This window comes from Pelobates fuscus, chromosome 6, assembly GCF_036172605.1.
Source record: "Pelobates fuscus isolate aPelFus1 chromosome 6, aPelFus1.pri, whole genome shotgun sequence".
NCBI classification, from domain to species: Eukaryota; Metazoa; Chordata; class Amphibia; order Anura; family Pelobatidae; genus Pelobates; species Pelobates fuscus.
The window spans coordinates 304162291-304184953 of NC_086322.1; the positions used below are offsets into that span (position 1 = coordinate 304162291).

The following is a 22663-nucleotide window of genomic DNA, read 5'->3' on the forward strand; positions in this document are numbered from 1 at the left end:
TTATTTACGTATTTTTTCATATGGAGTATATATACAGCTTATAGTAGCTGCCGATCTCTTGTCTGCAGCCTTTGCAAGCCCTCCCCTTCTAACCCCGCCCAGACTTTCTGTGGTTGTCCAATCACATACTTCCCAATGCAGCTAAATGAGAAGTCTTTGCAAGGCAGGTGCTCTGGGCAATTGCTGCCTCTTGAGTGTATCTCTACTGAGCTAACCAACCAGGAAGTAACAGGACCAGGTGTTTGACTGACAGCCAGGGGGGTGGAACAAGGTTAGTTTATAAAAGTGTCAGTTTCTATTGAAATCAGTATTTTTTTGCAAAATGAAAAATAGAGGACACTCTTCACACATAAAGCTTTTCAGCAAGATAAAATGCAAACTTTTACTTCTCGTTTGTTTCATTCAGTGAAACGTAATGATCTTTTTTTAATTATGTGTATAGAATGTTCTATTTAGAAACTTTCCCTTTTTTTTTTTAAATCTGGCCGAGCGGCCATGTTGTGTCAGACTCTATTGTTATCTGACCGACTGCTGCTCAACCTAGCTTGCCGGCTGCTCCAGGTACACGCGGGGCAATCACAGCAGCAGCAAGTTAGGTCGAACACCAGTTGGTCTGACCCACCGTGGCCGCTAGACCAGATTTAAAAAAGAGAAACTTTCTAAATTAAAAAAAACTCTCTATATCATCATGTTTCCTTAACCCCTTAAGGACACATGACATGTGTGACATGTCATGATTCCCTTTTATTCCAGAAGTTTGGTCCTTAAGGGGTTAAACGGAATAAACTTTTCAAACATGAAAAGTGAACATTTGATGCCAGTTGCCTTTTCATTTTTTTAAATTTTTAATTAGAGCAAAGTTACCAATTATATTGAATGTTTTTGTAGCGTGTTTTTTTTTTATTATCTTATATTTTATTCATGTGTGCCGTTTACATGCGCTAGCCATTTACAATTTACCTGCTTAGTTGAACTTATTTGTAGTTCGCCCCTTTTAATCAGGACTGAAAGAGTAACATCAAGCCTCCTGCCTGCACTGAGCAAGGGTGGTCCAAAGATTGATCTCCTGCTGTGGGGGACATATAACTCCATGATGCTTTGCGGCCTTTGCCCAGACCTACCATTTGGCCACCCCTAGCACAGTACATCCTCCCAAAATTGAAAAACTAATTGAAAACCATAGGACTTCTAATAATACTTCTAATAATTTTACACGTTCAGTTAATTGGAATAAAATCCACTATTTTCTCAGAACTGATCATTCTGACCTAATTTGGATACAATGTCACCTTCAGTCAGTTCTTAGTAAATAAACCCCACTTGATTCTGCACCTGAATCCAAGGACAGGGTTAAACTGATCTGCATCCCCCAATGTGACCTGTAGGGGGAGCTGCTTTCCTCTCTTCCAATTGCAACTTGAATTTCTGTCTTAGAAGAAGTCAGTGAGGATTGCAGAGGGAACAGGCTGTGTGTTCAGACCAGACTTGTTGATCTCTATTAGAAACCCCGCAGAAAGCAAGCTCAGCTCAGCTCTTCTCTCCCTGTGAATTCACCTGCTGCATACCTGGCCCTGGCTGTGAGGAGGAGGCCTGGCTGTGTGCAGGGCTGGGTGGGGGTCTGGCTGCACACACTGGATCACACAGAGATGCTGTGAATCCTTAGGAGAAGGTATGATCCCATGCATGCATTGTGTGACTGCCATGCATGCATTTCTTGCATAGCTTGCTGCATCCAAACCTTAATATTCTGCAGCTGGGTGCCCAGGATCTGGGGAGAGGGGGTTTCAATGGCTGCTGACTGTTTCATATGAACCATTATTACAGCAGAGGGATGCAGGGATTGTCATTGCATTTAAAGGGACATTGTGTATTTTTTTAAAGGTATTATTATGGCAGAGCCTGTTTAGGGGATGGGGGTATGTAGTATGGATTAATCACCCCCATGCTGTATTCAGATGGGCAGGGGGTAAGGTTGGGGATCTGCTGAGAGCTGAGATTGATATATTAGATGCACAGGGTGTAAACATGACCTGTGGCTCTCTTATTGCTCTGCATTAGATAACATTGTCTGTAATGTGATTTTGGAGAATCCTGACCTGCATATCAATTGCCATCACCCATTGTGTTGTTATTGATGTGTTTGTAGCAGTTTAGAAGGGGGGGGGGGGGGTATAATCTAATATACAATGTTTCCATATTGTTACTGTTATTCTCAGTATCCCACCCTCCTGTGACCCTGCCTGCTACACACAGAGGGTTAATTCTTTCCCTCTCAATCTCCCCAGGGATTAGTCTGATTACAAGTGGGAGTCCTGGGTGACTCTAAGGAAGCAGATTCTGATGGTAAACTTTTAACTAAAGTAAAACTTCCTTCCTGATCCCAATCACAATAAATAGGCGGCTTTTATATATGTATGTGTATAGTGTGATCATATCCCATCACAATCACACAATAAATGGGCGGATTTTATATATGTGTATATAGTGAATAGTATGATCATATCCCATTAATCCCTGTCACAGCACGGCTATCATATTATAATCTGTGTTATATATATGTAAACTAGTAGTGTGTATGTGTGTATATAGTATGTGTCTTAGTGCACATTTTTATGTTTTCTCCATCTTATACAGAACCCCCCTATATCCAGGTTGCTTTTGGTAATAATAATGCTAGTAATTGGTAATTGTGATGTAGAGCCATGCACACAACAGTGATACTCAGTGTGTGTATTTCGCACTGTGTGTGTGTATTTCACTGTGTGTGTGTATTTCGCACTGTGTGTGTGTGTGTGTGTGTATTTCGCACTGTGTGTGTGTGTGTGTATTTCGCACTGTGTGTGTGTGTGTATTTCGCACTGTTTGTGTGTGTGTGTGTGTGTGTGTGTATTTCGCACTGTTTATGTGTGTGTGTATTTCACAGTATGTGTGTGTGTGTATTTCGCACTGTTTGTGTGTGTGTGTGTGTGTGTGTGTGTGTGTATTTCGCACTGTGTGTGTGTGTGTGTGTGTATTTCGCACTGTTTGTGTGTGTGTGTGTGTGTATTTCACAGTATATGTGTATTTCACAGTGTGTATGTGTGTATGTGTGTATTTCACAGTGTGTATTTCACACTGTGTGTGTGTATGTGTGTATTTCACACTGTTTGTGTGTGTGTATTTCACAGTATGTGTGTATTTCACAGTGTGTATGTGTGTATGTGTGTATTTCACACTGTGTGTGTATTTCGCACTGTTTGTGTGTGTGTGTGTTTCACATTGTTTGTGTTTTCCGGATGAGCAGGCAGTGTGTGCAGAACCCATCATACAATGTAATGTGTAAATAAAGGCTGGCTGGATGGCGCAGAGCATTCTGAGTATTTGTATACAGCTCTGTAATAGGATTGATTAAGGGTTGCTATTGGGGAAGGCATGGAAGGAGCTCTGGATAGATGGAGGGGGGGGGGGGGTGTTACTGTGTAACTGAGTGAAGCTGTCATTTCAGCACCAGCCAAATGGACAGCGCCCTGAGCTTGTCTATAGCTGTACTCAGCAGCCTCTCCAACCCTCAGTCTGCACAGCAACCTGCAAGAAAATCCCCCCTCTCTGTTGCTTGAGCAGATTACATGAGCTATTTGTTGGTCTGATTAATGGATAAACCACCTGACACTGTGTGAAGGATGCTCTTGCTTATTTTGTAGGTCATCTGGATTGTGTGCACGGCAAGAAGATGTATTGCCGCTTCCATGCCCCTGTGCTGCTCTCAGAATGGAGGTGAAGGTGCCAATCTAGCTGTCAACTTGCCCACCTTAGACACCCTATCTCCCTATCTCTAGAGCCTCGTCCAGTCCACAAGAAAATGCCGGGCTGGATGAATAAACATGGGTCTCGATCTACTACCTCTTTACCCCCAGATCCCATGGACATCATCAGGAGCAAGTCCTGTTCCAGGCGGGTAAGACTGAACGTTGGGGGTCTGGCACACGAAGTGCTGTGGCGGACCTTGGACAGGTTGCCTCGTACGAGGCTTGGGAAACTTAGAGATTGTAACACCCATGACTCCCTAATGGAGATTTGTGATGACTACAATCTGGAGGAGAACGAGTACTTTTTTGACAGACATCCAGGTGCTTTCACCTCTATCTTAAACTTTTATCGAACTGGGAAATTGCACATGATGGAGGAGATGTGCGCCTTGTCGTTCAGCCAAGAGTTGGAGTACTGGGGCATTGATGAGATCTACCTGGAGTCTTGCTGTCAGGCCAGATACCACCAGAAGAAGGAACAGATGAACGAGGAGCTCAAAAGGGAAGCAGAGACTCTGAGGGAGAGAGAGGGGGAAGAGTTTGACAATACCTGCTGTGCTGATAAGAGGAAAAAACTATGGGATTTGTTAGAGAAACCCAACTCGTCTGTAGCTGCCAAGGTAAAGTACGCCCCAACGTGGTCTTTGAAAAGAAACAAAGTAACAAGATCCTACCTGGTTTTATCATGTTCATAAAATATTAATTTTTTTTCATTGCTGAATCACATGGGTTTGTTTATAAAGACAGGGGGTGGGCGGGGCATTTATTTTGTGTGCACTTCCTGTTGTGTATTAGAGTAGGTCCATGCTTGGACAGTAATCAGGATGTGCTCAACAGAGTGTGTGCAGCAGTAAATGTCTTTCTCCAGTTCATTAAAATAAAATAAAACACAACAACATTTCACATTAAAATATATTTGTGAATATTAGAAACTTTCACTAAAAAAAAAAATGCAGTATTCTATGTGTATACATTGGTTTCACTAGTTATCAGGACATTTTCTTTTCTTTTCTTTTATGATGTCATTAAATTAGCAGTTACCAGATATTTTCAGTAAACCTCAAAAATATTTTTCCATCAAGGAAAAAGTTGTGACTTTCCCCACCCACCCGTCGTCACCTTACCGTTAACCATTTAACAATGGGTCAAATATACTTTTTATTTCTTGGTAACAGAGATGACGTTAAGCAAACCATCTCCCTATATATCTAATTTTAGAATTCATTTTATGATTATCCAACTTAAAACATGGCATGTATAGACAAAACCGGTCTAAAAATACCCTGTTGCCATGAGCTATATCATGGTTTAGACATTTCCGGATTTAAAAAAAAAAAAAGTGTTTTTGTATTGCACATCTGAGCTTTTACGACTTGTATATTTAATTCATGAACGGTCTTCCTTTTGTTTTACGATTGGTATTTTTCCACAGTAATTTTGTAAGAATGTATCCAGACTGGGTGATCTTGCATCTGGCTGTACACATTAATAGTAAGGATTGGATGAACAATGTAGACTAATTGAGATGATGATAAACCATTTGGATAGAAGGTACTTTTAAGATATACAGAGTTGGCCTCCCAATTAGAAGACCTCTCTATGTGATCTATTGTAATGAGTCTGTGTTTAGCCTTGTAGAGAACTCTCGCAGTGTGTCCTGAGTGCAACACTAACCATCAGACCAGTTAAAAAAGGCAAATGATGTGTAAACACATTAAGTGTATTAGATGGGGTCTGGAAGCACTGCACTGAGCATTGGACCAGAGAGAGGTCCATCTGACTCCTCAGCTGATGTCATGCTTGGCAAATTGATGTAAAACGAGTTTAATTAACTGAACGGGAACTTGCACAGCGATGGCAAGTGCATTGCAAAGTTTAGGGCAAAATTGTCAGTGGAGAATGTTCCAACTCATTCAATCGAGATGGAAAATCTCCTGTCAATTCGTCAGAATTCTGAATGATTCCAGATTTCTCTCCTCTCAGCTCTGACCTGTAACTGATATAATTTCCTACTAAATGTTGAGTTGACAAGGCCAGAAGCAGGTAGCACAGGCACATTGGAGATATTATTCCAAACAGGTCAGTATTGGTGTAAATATTGCAAGCAGTTTGTTAATGAATAGAACCACTCAGCTGGGCCTTTTATATGGTTTTTTTTTGTGTGAATGTTTTTTTTTTTTTAATAAAATTAATATTTAATTAGCTTGCTTCAAAGATCTTCTATGGAGCAATGCTTGCAGGGTATCCAGATAATAATAAAAGGACTACAGAAGCTCTTAAATCTTATTGTATTATGGGGCTAATGATTTGAGGTCTTGACGTGAAAAGTTCTTTATTTATTTATTTATTTTTTTTTTTCAGTTTTATACATTGGCTAAGTCTCCTTAGGCATTGCTGACAATTCCCATCCAATTGTGAAAGTCTGTTCAAATTACGAATTAAAATGGCTTGCGAGGTTTAAGTGATAGAAGTTCTACAAACTTGCTGAGCTCCCTCCCTCCCTGACATTGTCTAGTTGCTTTGATTCCCGACACGCTTGTTTGCATGCCTCGTCGCTATTGAAGTGTCTGGGATTAAATTTAACAATAACGTGAATTCCCTTTCATTTATCAGTGACAAGGGAAGGTTTGGGTGAAGGGTGACTCATTATTCGGAGTATAATAACTATTTGATTTTAAAGGAGAATGTCAGGTGGTCGTCATCACTTACGCATTGACGTTGGATAAAGCCCACCATGACTTTATTTCACAGATTTATTACTTAATCATAGAGCTTTGATTTATGATGGATTACAGTCTATGTAGTCTGCTCCCTAGTGTCACAGACTTAATTGGATGGTCCATCTCTCTCTCATGTATCCCCTCTTGATCTGCTTTGGTCTGTGTTAGTGCATTTCATATATCATTGTTAATCTTGTACAGTTTCTTCAAAGTGGCAATGTCATTTATCTTTTTATTTATTTATATAGCTTTAGTTTTTCCGTTCTTAATGACCTTTGATGCTATTTATATTTATTTTTTTCTTCCTTGCTCCGGATCGTAATACCTGAGGGCCTCCATTTTGTTTGCCTCTGTCCATGATGTCTGAAGTTTGCCCTTCGTTGGGATTGGCTGATGAATTGAGGCAACATTACCTTGGTCCAGGAAACGCAAACTTAATTAATCTCTACCCAATGCTAGACACCCCGAATCACGCTTCTCATAAGAAAAAGTAATATTAAAAAAATAAAAAAAAATAAAATAAAAACCCACTAAACTGATTTGCATAATGATAAAAATGAAGGGAAATGAAGAAGCAAAAAAAATGAATTAAAAACCGACAACTGCAAAGTTACAGTGAGGCTTTAACAAGCAGAATATTCAATACAATGCTGATTACTCAAAGCGAAACCCTTATCAAATGCGTACATTCACGTTATTATGCAGAGACCGTTACATGTTACATTCCTGACATGACCCCCGGTTCTTTAGGGGTTTCACATATCAGCAGTAATACCTTGTAGTAGAATCTTTATGTTCATTATCTTTTACATAATACCTTATTAATGGCTGGGAGCAATTTTCACTCACTGGGCATTAATAAATCAATAAAAGCATATATTTCGTTATTGTTGGATTTGGCAAACTTGATGTTTAGCCAAGTTTGGGATCTCAAGTTGGGTTTTTGGGAGTTTATTAAATCATTCTGTTATGAAGACTTGAAAAGAAAAATGTTATCTGTTCATTTCTGTTTTATTTTCTTATGTTTACAACTACACTGATGTAGAATATCCTGACGCTATATAAACAATTGCAATTATCCTGTCTTTTTATTTTTATTTTTTCTTGGAAATGGTTTTAATTTTTCATTTATTTTAAAAGCTTGATATCTGACTCTGTAACGTGAGGATGACCTCACATGACGTTTCACAAGCTGTGGCTACTAACCATGTGTCAGCGACATGACCCGACACACCCAGCCAGCCTTTCAGATGTCTGAGCGTGATGTGTAGTTTTCAAAATCTTCAGATGGTATTGACTGCCTGATGAATTCTGATCCAGTGCAATGGAAGGACACATTAATTTTCCTGGTAGGGAGGATTGATTACTCTACAGAGAGTCCTTTTCGTTTAAACAACATTTTAACATGTTTTGTAGAGTGTGCAATTAGCTGCTTTTATCGGGAGCCAATCTCCGTGCAGGAAAGCTGAATACCTCTTAATGACCAGCTGCAGTCTGTAAGAATGCTGAGTGATTATCTCTTGTTAGACAGAAGAACATTGTACAAACTCCTATCCTCGGGCAGTATACAAAACCGGGTTAGTCACTAAAGTGTGAATTGTTGAGAACTCACAGTTCATTTCAGATTTTAGGCCAATATGGCTGGTTTCGAAATCCGTTCTATTTGGATCTTGGATTTTTGGTCTAAATTGTGAAAACTCAATTTTTGTTTGGCTCTTGTCTGACTCTCCTGCCGGTGCTTTGCCATTTATTGTTGGTGAAAATGGCTCTTTCTGGGTCAATATCTGTCTATAATTGGAAGAGAAATTAGTTTTTTCTGGTGTGGTGTCTATACAATCTAGTCCAATCTATTACAATCTATTCCACAAGGTTCTCCTCAATTCGTATGTAAACCTTTGCCAGGTCAACACGCAGGGTAAGGGAGGATGGACTGGCTGGAGATTGCACCTTTCTCCAGGGTATTAATGAGTACTGGGGGGCACACTTCTCAACCCTCATCTTATACTTTCCGTAGGGAAAAATTAGATGGACAGTCGCCGGTCACCCACATCCGTACTGAGCATCATCCCTTAATATTATGTAATACCCAGAACTGTATGGGCAGGGCTGTATATAATGAGCATAGAATAGGGAAAATTACACTCAGTTTTGTGAGGGTGGGTGTCTCCAGGTCTCACACCTCCCGGCTATGATGATGGCAAAGCCATCTCCAACAAATGTGTCCACAAGACCAGTAGTTTCTCTCTGCTTCAGTCCTACAATATGTCAGACATTTTAATGTTTAAAATTAGGTTAAAATCGGTCTGAGTGAGGAAATCTTTGAGTATTTGCTCCGTAACTAGTACTGAGTGCCGTCAGTTCTATAGACTGGGGATCGTAACATCTGGTGCCCATGACACCACAACCCAACACGAGTACAGACCCATCAGGACCATAAAACATTTTGATTTACTCAACATAATTGAAGAGATATATGAATGCTTTTATACATTATTTTAATAATAATTGATTTTAGACTATTATGGAACCTTCTATGTGAGAAAGTCAAGAGGATGATGTCAAGTGCATCCTGGGAGATCAATCTTCTATGTGACAAATACAAAGTTATTAAAATGTCTCTAAATGCTGGACTCATTTAAAAAAAAAAAAAAAAAAAAGTTAACAGGATTTATAATTACTTTATTACATACTCCCTTATTACAGAATATAAATTTACTTTTTTTTCTAAACTTTACAAATATATATATATTTTTTTTAAGATTGATTTTAGTAATATGTTTTTCCCCCTATTTATGCGTTTGTTTCGTTTTCCTAGACGGGGTAGGTGCTATAAGAGTCTAAACAAAGTACTGTTCCCAAAACACATGCAATTGTTTAAGACATCACCAAAAAAGTCCAGATATTTGTAAAGTAGATTCAGTTTACAAAGCCCTGGCTCTCAATGTATTGAGGGTTTCCTCGGGTATCCGACATCTGGAGTTGGACAGGAGAGAGGAAAGAGAAATGTCTCTTGTGAGTTCTGCAGAGAGGTCCAGTTAGTTCAAAGTCCCACTTAAAGGAACACTATAGTCCCCTAAATTACTTTAGCTAAATAAAGCAGTTTTAGTGTATAGATCATTCCCCTGCAATTTCACTGCTCAATTCACTGTCATTTAGGAGTTAAATCACTTTGTTTCTGTTTATGCAGCCCTAGCTACACCTCCCCTGGCTATGATTGACAGAGCCTGCATGAAAAAAACACTGGTTTCACTTTCAAACAGATGTAATTTACCTTAAATAATTGTATCTCAATCTCTAAATTGAACTTTAATCACATACAGGAGGCTCTTGCAGGGTCTAGCAAGCTATTAACATAGCAGGGGATAAGAAAATCTTAATTAAACAGAACTTGCAATAAAGAAAGCCTAAATAGGGCTCTCTTTACAGGAAGTGTTTATGGAAGGCTGTGCAAGTCACATGCAGGGAGGTGTGACTAGGGTTCATAAACAAAGGGATTTAACTCCTAAATGGCAGAGGATTGAGCAGTGAGGCTGCAGGGGCATGTTCTATACACCAAAACTGCTTCATGAAGCTAAAGTTGTTCAGGTGACTATAGTGTCCCTTTAACCCCTTAAGGACCAAACTTCTGGAATAAAAGGGAATCATGACATGTCACACATGTCATGCGTCCTTAAGGGGTTAAAGGAGACATGTCTCATCCTGTGAGATTTTAAATGCACTTTAACTGTTTCATCTAATTGAAGATGTTATAGTGCCTGGAGTCCCCTGGCGTTTTCCTTCCATTCAGCATCCAACTTTTTTGTTAATGTTTTAATGCTAAACAAGAGGCCCTATCAGCCCAATCCCTCTGTGGATGCTTAGTCACACCTCCATCAGTGGTTGGCCAGGCTTTGGGTAGCCAGGGACCCGTATTCAGTTTCAAGCTGCCCAGAAATAGTTTAACACAGAATGGAGGGATAGCGTCAGGGGACTCGGGCGACTTTAACCCCTTAAGGACCAAACTTCTGGAATAAAAGGGAATCATGACGTGTCACACATGTCATGTGTCCTTAAGGGGTTAAACCACGTCAGTGAGATGCAGTGGTGATAGTGTGTACAGTGTACATTTAATGTGTGAAATACTCTGGTTATTGAATGGAAAATAAATCCATTGGCTCAGAAAAGGAGTGACCAGTAGAATTTGGAGCAAAATATCTGTTTTTAACGGACAGTCGGCTGTATGAACAGTGGGGTACCCGAGTCCATGAGCCTTTCAATGGATTTATTAGAGTCACAGGCTATTATTTAATATTTATCTTGGCTCAAACTGAATGGGGTGCTTTTGCAATTTGTCTGTGTATCAAGTATTTACGTTTTTTATTCCATCCTTCCTCTTTCTGGGTAATCATACCGTATGGGAATTATTTATATGTTGTGTTTTCTATTCACACTAACTTGCAAGACGCAATGTGGGCCTTGTGTAATTATTTCGCCGGTATCCAATATTAGAGGAGATCCCTTTACCACATGCTCCCATTAATATGGTAATACAATTCGTATTGGAGTGATTGCATGTCATGTCCTCTCTTCACCTCGACATACTGTACCGGAGCCAGCGGGGTTCACTGTGTGCAGTGCTCCAGGACAGGGAGTGACCTGGACACACATTTCTTCATATCTGCAGGCTGCAATGTTTGGAAATGACTTGTTTTAGGCAGGAAACCGAAATTGAGAATTTAATTTAAATTCAAAATAAAAGCAGAGCTGGCTTAGAGCATTTTCACCGTTTGCCTTCTTTGACCTAATATTTGAAATTCCCATTGAATACTCACTTTATGGAATAACCTTGCATGGCATACAGACTTCATTCTTGCAAACAGTCCGTTTTATTTTCGATCTGCAGTCATTTTCGGAATCCGAGTCCCCGAAAAAGAGTGAATTCTTTGCAAATGCCAGCTGGAAGAGTATCTGACAATTTCAATTATTTATTTTACACCTATTGTATGTTAAATATGTATGTTTTAAGTTTACTTTGCTGGCTGTACATTTAAGGTTTTTGTTTTTGTTTTTCTTTCAATTCTTTTTTACATTAATTATGTGAAAGTGTTACAATCTAAATTGACCCCCCCCCCCCCCCCAATTTGTTCCAAATGTAATCTCCTGCCTATTCTAGATAAATTGCGAGTGGGGAGAGGTGTGCGAGTTTGAAAAGCCTATAAAGATGTGTCTGTGCGTTTCTCACCCCAACCCCCCCCCCCCATAGAAATCTTCTGTGCTGTAGAGTGTCATTAGGCCACTTATATTAAGGCATTTTTAAAGTTGTGCCTACTGGGTGTTGATGGGAGTGCAGTGCTTGTTTAATTCTCTCCCCACAAGCAATAAACATTATTATGCTCTTTGGAGCAGGAAATTGAAGCCAAGTTTCCAAGTTTTAATGGAACTTAGAGTGTTTAAAAACCGCCCGTGAAGAAAGAGCATTTGGCTGAGTGACTATACAGCCATGGTACGTACACGATGGGGTAAACCAAATATTTAGAGAGAAGTTTAGCAAGATATTATATTGCAGAAATCAAATTTCTATTACACAGTACGTTCCTTCTTTACATATTTAGTTTTTACAGATATTTAAAAGGATCCTCCGGGGCACTAGTCGCACCATAACCACTACGTGCACTGTATTGCTGATGGTGCTGGGAGTGTTCCTTTAAGTCTCTCGGGATTATTTATTAAATGGTGAATGGAAAACCGATTTGTTAAAGGGACACTATAGTCACCTGAACAACTTTAGCTTAATGAAGCAGTTTTCGTGTATAGAACATGCCCCTGCAGCCTCACTGCTCAATCCTCTGCCATTTAGGAGTTAAATCCCTTTGTTTATGAACCCTAGTCACACCTCCCTGCATGTGACTTGCACAGCCTTCCATGAACACTTCCTGTAAAGAGAGCCCTATTTAGGCTTTCTTTATTGCAAGTTCTGTTTAATTAAGATTTTCTTATCCCCTGCTATGTTAATAGCTTGCTAGACCCTGCAAGAGCCTCCTGTATGTGATTAAAGTTCAATTTAGAGATTGAGATACAATTATTTAAGGTAAATTACATCTGTTTGAAAGTGAAACCAGTTTTTTTTTTTCATGCAGGCTCTGTCAATCATAGCCAGGGGAGGTGTGGCTAGGGCTGCATAAACAGAAACAAAGTGATTTAACTCCTAAATGACAGTGAATTGAGCAGTGAAATTGCAGGGGAATGATCTATACACTAAAACTGCTTTATTTAGCTAAAGTCATTTAGGTGACTATAGCGTTCATTTAAATGTAGGCAGAAGCCGTGAAATGACCACTTGAGTTGGAGAATATTCCAGATGAGCTATTTTTTTGCGTGACTTTTCCAATTCATAGTGTTTTGGAAAATTTAGGGCAAAATATCTGAAGTGCAATATACAGTATTAATTGTTTATTTTGAGAGCAGAAACATTAAAGGGACTTTATAGTCACCAAAACAACTTTATCTTAATGAATGTGTTTTGGTGAATAGATCTCGCCCTGCCCAATTCTCTGTTTAGTGTGCCTTTAAGATGTTTTATTGTCAATTTTGTGGGACTGCATATTTCGCAGAGACCCTTGATATGGACCAATCCGGTGTGGGTCTGGTGGGTGCAGGGATGGTGAGGTTTACTTGACTCAGGTTGTTCCTCGCAGTCATTGCCATCTTTGCGTTGCATGTCCTCTGTGGCTATTGTGGCTTCAGTTGCCAGGAGTCACGTCAGTGCTGTACTCTCTATGAACCACTGGATACTCCATAGGAAGAGCCTGAGTCCCACACTCAGTTATTTGTGACAGCTGTTTGTATTGAACAAAAGTTGACAGCGGAGCGCCGCTTTTAGTCAACTTCTTTCCACCTCTAGCTTTATCCAAATGACATAACAGTGAAACCCAATCCAATATGTGCTGGAGATTGTGACTGTGTTTCGCATCGGTGGGTTGAAGTAAGGAGAAGGTGATGGGTTTGAGTGGAGAATATTGAAAGCGTAGCAGGAACGTGAGGACTTCCTGAGTAAGTCCCTATGTTGTGTCAAGGTGCCGTTTGTGTGTATTGGTTTATTCCTCAAAGGAGCTTACAGGTTCATGGAGGTCAGGTATCCCGATCTCCATGCCGGTGTGGAGGTTGGGGTGTCTGATATTGCCATCAGTGGAGAAGGGATGGAGGACAAAGAGACTCTAGTCTCACACTGGAACCATGTCTTAACTGTTGGACACACAGAAGAGTTTCTCCCTAACATGTGCGGGCAATCAGGACAGGACATTGGGGGAAAGGTCTCAGATCCTGTTTGAATCCATATAGTCTGTGGTGGGGAGATAGACCATTCGATAATGCTTCATAAGGGCATCACTTTATGATCTAGTGAGATGTCTGGTAGTCCCAGTCCTCCCCTGCTTTTAGGCCTTGTGAGAATACTCTATTTTAGTTTTGCTTTGCTATTTTTTCTCTCTCAAATGAGATGAAGGCACTTTGAATGCGGGAGAATAATGGGTTGTTAATGCCGCAGGAGATGAAGGATATTTATCTTGTGTCCTACCCAACCTTTCTTTATATGGGAGGGCCCGTACACATTGAGTAAAACTCACTCTGGGAATCAGTAGCATTTGATTGAAGGATTGCAATGTTTGGCTGCGCATGTCCGGTTACAATCGATTTGCTTCTCTGAGATCGTGGATGATGTCCGTTTGGATAATGACATCACTGGAGGCTGTAATGGAGGTGTTCTGGTGCTAAAATGAGTCGAGTAATATATACCAAACTTACATTTTTTATTTGTTTATTTTATCCAAGGAGGAGGACAGAAGAGAACCTGTTGTCACAAAATGACAATTGTTTTCTGGAGTATAGGGTCCCTTTAAGGTATTTACTGGTATATTATTTTTGTGTGTTATTAAAGCCAAAGAAAATGTATTTCTTTTTATTTAAAGAGACATACGCCTCTTGCCATCAGTATTTTTTGCTAACTAGCCATGAAAATAAAAGCATCAAATAAGTGCATTTAGAAATGAAAAATGTTGTAATATAAGAAAAAATAGATAAAATGCAAATGGACAGGAGCTAAAATGCTGGATTTGTGTATAAAGTCATTGTACATAATAACTCTCACAGCTCTGAATATCTTGCTTTATGTAAAATACACTCTCTATTTTTTCTCAGATCGCCACTACATCTGATAAAATAAACTCTCTCTAGGCAGAGAATAACTCCTCTTTATTACTCCCATCCTTTGCTAGGGGAAATCCACTTTCTTCAAGTCTCAAATGTCCAGTTGTCCTTTTGAAAATGGTGACTCCTAATGTTAGAGTCTTTGGCAATAAAGCATACCATGATTTATATTGCAGACAACCCCAAAAAAACAACAAATAAATCAAAATAGAATGCAGTGTGGTGTTTAGCTCTCCATCGCTGTGCTAAATCTGTGTTTCTTGTCACAGCCGGCAGTGTTAATACTGCTCTAACAAAGCTCACGATCCACACGGGTCTCCCTACAAAGTAGGAGAAAACGGTGAAACCCACATCGCTGGCAATACAGAGCACATACCATATCAAAAATATTACTTTTTTAAATTTATAAATATTATTTTTTCCTGTTACAATGTATTTGTAAACAATGAGCCTATTCTAAATGCTACACTGTATCGCTGAAGTGTTTGTACATAATAATTGTAGTTTCTCCTGATACATAGTATCCTATTTAAATGTTTGTGTTTATTTGCCCTTTACCCTATGTGTTTATTTTTTATCATTTTGTTTTTCCATGATACAGTGTATCACAGCGTACAGAAACCGTTAAACTCCTTTACAGTTTGATAATCACCTTCTGAAAAATCCAAAATTGTTTTTTAAAAGATTGTTTCTGTTCTTTCATTTTTTTCCCCAAACCAATTTTTCTAAATCCATTTTTACCTAATTAGCTGCTTGCAAAAGGTTCAAATAATCCTGTAGGCTCCTATTGCTAGTGATGATGGGATATGCGTTCTCATTTAAAGCAATAATAGCGTCCGATTGGTTTGACGGTAACTGCTCTGGGAGCCTAGAGTATTGTTGCATTATATGCAGGGATGTCAGGGGCACAGAATATAAGCCTTATTCAGTCTCAGGGAGCATTATCCATAGGTTAATGTACAGGGCAGCAACCAACCGTGGATTTAGGGCAGATTTACCAGTTCATAGCGTTTCCATGCACCGTCAGTTCTTTTTGTGTCCTGAATTGCAATGAGTCACAGCTTTCTGTTTGAAATGCATCGTATGATGTAGAGCGGACTGGTAATACACTTCCTGGCTCAAACCGTACAGTCTTTATTCCATACTAATGAAACTTGAGGCTTTTACCCTGAGATGCCATTCTTTATCCTTAGAACTCAGAGGGAGAAGGGGGGGGGGGGGGAGGATTTATTCTGGGACAACATTCTAAATGGAGCAGTCACCATGGAAGCCAATGGAATGTTCTTGTTGATTGCCCCAAAATTCCTTTTTTAAACCCCCTCCTCCACAGTTTTTTGGACATGTTCTCCAGAATTAAGTCACATAGAATTAAAATGAAATAAAAACTGCTAAAAAGAAATTAACATGCAAAAAGTGCGACCAATATTTTTATCTATTATTTTATTAAAGTTTCTAAACTTAAAATCTCTCACTCGATTACTCACCGTTGACCGATGGGCTAGAAACCTCTCCTCCTTGGCCACCGAGATCATGTAAGCCTTGTGTTGCCAGGGCAGTCACAGGTCCCTGACCCAGTCTATAGACTTTGATAACCTGCAGACCCTCACTGGTTTATTCTGACATTTTACAACATCTTTTATATATTGTATCATTTTTGCCCTAAAATCTGCATCTTATAAATCAATATGATACATACTCATTAGAGTCTGATTTGAGCTTAATTATAAATCAAATTGCAAAATATAGCTTATATGAAATAATTCTCCAATTAAGCCAAAGCAATTCTTGGCGATTTTATCCCATTTTTACAGCTTTGTTTTCAATTCACTCAGATTCCGTATTTAGTTAATAAGCCCTATTGCCAGATCTATTAATTGTGAATACTGGAAGGGAAGGTTTATAATATGACGACAGTAAAGTGTATTCTCCAAATGCTCCACGCTTTGGGTTTTTGTAAAGCCGATGGCGCCCATAGGGTTGAGTGAATATTATTTGCAGAGCTGATGATTGAGGTGTGCACCTTACACCTTTACCTGCAGCGAGCAATCTTATATTGGTAATTTAAAGCTCCAAACAATAGCGCCAAATGCAAGTGAAAAACTATCCTCTCCAAGGCAGAATATCAAATCCGCTTTGTGAAATGTTACACCCTTCACGTGAAAGACAATACGTTGGACCTGACGCCAACTGCTGACTGAGGCCCATTCATACCATATAGCATCACTCAACTGCTTTCATTTCACATTTCATATGATTCTATTTTACGGCCAAACAAATTAGTGAATTGTGCGTCTTGTCAGTTTTCTGTTTTATAAACGCAAGTGACGTCCTGATTTATTGAACGCACGTCTTCTTCCTGCTGAAAGATGTGCAGATCCCCTTCAGCTTGTATACCCGCTGTAAATAATAGCGTTCTGTTTATCGTGAGGTTTTATTTCAGTCAGTCATCCTTGTGTATATCTTGTTTTTTGTTAATATCGTTTAACACCATATTCCAATTTTAAAATGTCTGTCTTTCTTTGTGTGTTCTGGACCATAGCGCGGGCCCTTCAGGGCCGAGGCCCCACTACGACAGATTTTGTGGGTTTATTCGCTAAACATAGTAAATTAAAAACTGAATTGTAATATTGAGATTAAAATAGCCAGACTGTGTCTGTAGAGGAGTTCGAACTCTATTCCAAATGGACTATTTTTACCTAAAATCATTTATTTTGTGTTTTCAGTTCACCATAATTGCCATTCACTGAATATATACCTTGGCCTTATAGTCAGCGCTATAAACTCTCACGTTAATGGTAACAGTCGGACAGCACAGTTGTAGACCCTGCATCAAGGCCAGAATTTTTCTGGAAAATTATCAGATGCAAAGTTATTTTTTTTATACCATAAGTCGATCCCACCACCATCTACACTAGGCACAGCGTCAGTGCTTTAACAGCCAGTGTGAAGATGAATTCTTTTCATTTCTCTCGGCCTCAGGAAGAAGCAATCTTTCCCTATCATCCTGTTCGCTATACGCTAATTTCTCCATGGTCGTATTCTGAAACCGACCCTTGCAAGTCATTAGAGTGTACCTCAGCTGTCGCATGGCAAAAGAAACCAGGTTATCTGAGCGTTATAGATCATTCTGATATTTGTGTCACGGAATTCTGCTCCGAAAGTCAAAATAATACATTTCAATGACCAGCCACACAAAGACAAGGGTTTCTTTACTACCAAAGGAATCCTTAGGCCATTGCAGTCTGCGTAATAATCCAAACACAGCCGCTGTGTGACCCTCATTGCTAATCTAACCAAACGTCATAATATTATATACTAGTTACTAATTGAGAACGTGCTGTTCTAGTGTTTCTGGAGTGATTGAATTGGTTTCCATGGTGACTGCTTCAATCTTAGAACTGTACACACTTTTGAGATCATGGCACTTTGACAAATAAACCCCATAGAGACCGGTATCGAGAGAGAGTGATGATGGCAGCCAATCAGATACGTTGTTCTCAACATTCCACTGAGCGGTAACAGGACATGGTAGTTGATCTTCTTGTTGATGCGACTGCCATTTGTGTCCTCAAGATGTTCAGGTTAGCCAGATAATAAAATCCAGATGTTTAAAAAATAAGAATAAAACTCAGAGAGAACCTCAGGCTATGCCCATTATATTGGACCTTAATTGTAACTCCAAACCAAAGTATAAAGTATATTTAAATCAATTCTGGCAAGTCCTAAAAACTGATCACGATTTAAATAGAATAGAATAGAATAATGGGTTATAGACAAATCATTCATTTTAGGGGTGCCAAGAGTTTGAAATATAACCTGGTAAGGGGTTTTATTAGATCACATAAGGTAAATAATAATTATTTTAATCAAAAATGGGGCTTTTATTCACTTAAAATGTGCTTGGCATGAAAAAGGACAGTATTTAAGTAAGAAACCTTTACATCCTTTAAGTCTGTGTCAGGAAGACTTTTAAGGAATATTTTAACGTGTCATTCTACTAATGTTGTGTACCTTCTCTGGTGTCCATGTGGGCTCCAGTATGTGGGTATGACCACTAAGCGTTTAATGACCCACATTCTGGAGCACATGGGGGAATATACAGAGGGGTTACACAAAACACTGATTTCTTTGCCGGTTGAAGGAACTTTTGTTTGAGGTCTCTTTTGCTGTACTATCGATTTCTAGCGAGTTGGCTTTACTTGGACACCGCTTTGATTATTATTTATTGTCCTCTGGTTCCCTTATGATATATATTGTTTATATTTATATCAAACAAAGTATATGTCACCCTGGTTACATCCTGTGGTCCTGATCTAAACATTAGTCTAAGCCCGTATAGGCACCTTTGGAGCACATGAGACAGAGCCTGACACGGCCTTTGTGATTTTACGTTTCTTTTTATATCTCTTTCATTCGTTTTATACTCCTGTACACAATGTATACATTGTGTGTTCACTGTGGGTGCGCCTGCTCCTGTGTTTACTGTTATAAGATCTGCCCTTTGCATCTGACAGTCAGCATGGAGAGTGTATACACAGAGTAGGAGACACAGAAACAAAGTGTCACGACAACTATATGATCCAACACGCAGAACTATGTAACATCTACATAGAACAGAAAAACCGAACGTAAACCGGTCCTTAGAATGGCTGGGTTAATACGTTGAAAAATAGAGAATAGTCAGGAATAGCCAAAGTGAAATACCAAGAATATAAATAAAAAGTTGAGGAAAACGCACTCTCTGATGCCAATAACGGAAACCACGACAGGGCAATGAGCTCAGGTATTCTGGGGTTTAAATACCCCTACTTGGGCTGTGATTGGTCAGAGGTTGGCCTCTGACCCCATAACGTGCGTGTGCGTCAATGTTGTGACTTTTGGAGGTGGGGCTTGCGGTCGCCTCCTTGGATCCCGCGTGTGGAAGGATTGGACGCCATTGCGGGTCAGCTCCCGGCTCGCTGCTGCACAGGTAATTCCTTTGTGTGGCCGCGAGTCGGGGGCCGTGACACAGTTTCTGTTCCTTCTCCTCCCATGCAATGTATGCCCTCACAATATACTGGTAAACCATTTTTTTTAAAACTACAGCACAAGATAGTTCTATAATATTTAATACTATATGATAGAGCAGAGTTAATGTATATTTTTTTGGTTTTTGACCTTTTCGCCCCATCTGCCAATGTCTGTTCCCGTGTAGGACTAACGCACTTGAACTCATCTTGATGAATGTAGAGAGGAATCTCTTCCAAGCCATTGTTTTTGTTTTCAGAATAACACTTTCTTTCAGCCGGGAGTCTTGGGGAATTGATCCAATCAGGCGGAAGCTGTATATGTCAAGATGAAAAACGTTTTATCATTAAGGACGAGATTGGTTCAAGCTCGATAAGCGGTATCAGAGTTTGAGCCCACATTAGCAGCCATTGACGAAAATATCAGTTGGGAGAATTTAGCTAAAAGGCCGTCATTGAAGATTAATGTACATTTTAAAGAGGATCGGGTGTTAGAAATGCTAGAAGGGAATAATATCTCCGCCAAAAATATTACTGCAGACTTTGTTACTATGGCACGGTGTTATTTAAAGAAGACCTGTTGGCCGCAATGCCCTCCCTCCAAATAAGAGACTTGGATCATAAACATAATAAACTAAACCTAAACTGCCCAAGTATTGATAGATTTTTTTATTTTTTATTTTAAATAGGTTATTTTTATTTTATTTTTGGGTTGTTTTTTGTCCATTTTATACACATTTTTTTTATACAATTCTTTCTTGAACTAAGCCCCAGTTTTTTTTCTAATAATATGAGTCTTTACATCCTTTCCCAGCATGCACCGGGCTCCCACTCTTTATTTTCTGATATTAATATTTGTAAACTGTGATCTAGAAATTGCTTTTTTAAAAGTGTAAGGTCAGTCTGGTTTTATAAATACGTTACTATACCATACATTACTGGACCATTGATAAAATGCTTTATTATACTTTATGGATTAGCTGTTATCTTCAAGGTTCTTAAAAAAAAATCCCTGAAATATGTAAATTTAGTATAAAATCATACACGTATGACATGCTGTGTGTGAGGTGTTTTTTATATTGTTGCGGTGGAGCTCTGTGATACTCATACACATTGCACATTGAGAGGGTTTTTTTTTTTGCTGGGAGCTCTGTGATACTCATACACATTGCACATTGAGAGGGTTTTTGTTTTATGTAGAGCTCTGTGATACTCATACACATTGCACATTGAGAGGGTTTTTGTTTTATGTGGAGCTCTGTGATACTTTCATGCACATTACACCATTAAATTGCGAAATTTTACATTTAGGGACTTCCATTTCAGAAAATGCAGAGAAATAATAATCTAGTAAGGTAGGTAAGAGTGTTTCTAGGTAAGACAAATATTGTGTTTTTTAGTATTAACGCAGAATAAGATTGGGAAAAGAGACAATTGTGAACTGATCAAACTGGACATTCATCCCCCCTCCCACCCCAGAGGAGACAAATTGCAGCAGGTCATCATTTTATTTGCTAGGAGAGTGACCTATTTTAATGTGGAATGATGACACGCTACGACACGGACTTGTACACGTTCAGAGCTTCTCCCTTGGGATCTCTGGCATCGTGTGTCGGCAGAGCATGTGGAGTGTGAAGGTTGGAGTGTCAGAGTTCTAGCGTTATGTAAGAGATATTCGTTTACCTGATTCTCGAGTTCTTCATCGTCTTTAACCCCGATACTCTGATGTCAGGTCTTCAGAGGGAGCAAATTAAAACACGGCTGTATGGTCAGACGGTGGGAGGTCACAGGACTACGCTGGTTTTTGTTTATTAATGATATTGGATGAACCAAGTATTTTGTGTCCTTTAAAAAAATAAATCAATATGCGTTTTTATCCTCTTTTAAAACACAACAGCGTAAATCAAAGGAAATAATAAAACACTCCAATCACATGGGAAGCGGGAATTATTCACTAAATCTCACTATAGAGACATGAAGTCACCACAAATAACTATAAGTATCAGAACAAAACCCAAAACATACATTTTAAGGAGGTGGACCTAGAGCTAATACTTGGGACAATGGAAAGTGAGAATTAACGATGATTCCATAATAAAATTCATTTCGAAATGGATGTGTTTTGGGTTGTTGAATCCTAGTTAATGTTCTGCCGAAGCTGCCAAAATCCTAGCCTGATGATCACCTTCTATAATCGTGTTGACCACGGTGTATACATTGTATCAAATCGAAGCGTTAAGGCGTCCTTGGCTTATTTAGGAATTTGTAAAAGTTTCTGCTACACCAGATGGTTTGCCTTTATTTACATTGTTTTCTGGGTGTCTTGCATTTAAACTCACTTCCCATGCATTCTCTGTGGCGTCTTTGTTACATTTTGGGAAAACATGGCACTGGATTCAGGCTGTTGCCGGACGTTCAAAGAGGATTTGGTGCCGGCATTAGGACATGGAGTGAAGACTGGGTCTATACTGTACTTTGCCAGCAGGACCACACACATTGCCAAAAGTTCCAGATTTTGTTAAATCTCCAATTCAGTTTAAGTGTGGATATCAATAATATAATACGACTGGTGGGTTTGGACAATTGGTCCGAGAACCTGTATGGTATAGTACCTTCTCCTTTCTGAAATATTAAAGGGTTACTCCAAACAAAAAACAGTCTTTCTGTTAAAAGTAACCTTTCTGTTAAAAGTAACCTTTACTGTGCAGGGTCTATCACCCACCGTCAAATTTTCTTCATAAAAAAATGTTTATCCTTAATCTAGCGCCGAGGACAAGTTCCTCCTGTAGCTGATCCTCTTCTGCTAATGTCACTCCCCCTCACTAAATGGAAGGAATCTAGGGGGAGGATATGGATGGCCTGCAGGGTGGGCTGTGACACTGTTGGTCGCCTGTCACCTGCATGCTGACGTCAGTCACACAGAATTCAGGTACCATGACCACCTCCGGTTACTAAAGAGGTCATGGTGCTT

The 22663-nt window shown here is 39.4% G+C and overlaps 1 protein-coding gene across 1 annotated transcript in view; it reads left to right on the forward strand.

Annotated features, from left to right (window-relative positions):
- The first annotated feature begins 1450 nt into the window (after nucleotides 1-1450).
- The window catches only part of KCNB1 (potassium voltage-gated channel subfamily B member 1), a 149477-nt gene continuing 128264 nt past the window's right edge, over nucleotides 1451-22663 (forward strand). The window contains exons 1-2 of the mRNA XM_063459680.1: nucleotides 1451-1669; nucleotides 3681-4405. Coding sequence (XP_063315750.1) covers nucleotides 3839-4405 — 567 coding nt within the window. The 5' untranslated portion in view covers nucleotides 1451-1669; nucleotides 3681-3838. The remainder of the gene's footprint in view (nucleotides 1670-3680; nucleotides 4406-22663) is intronic.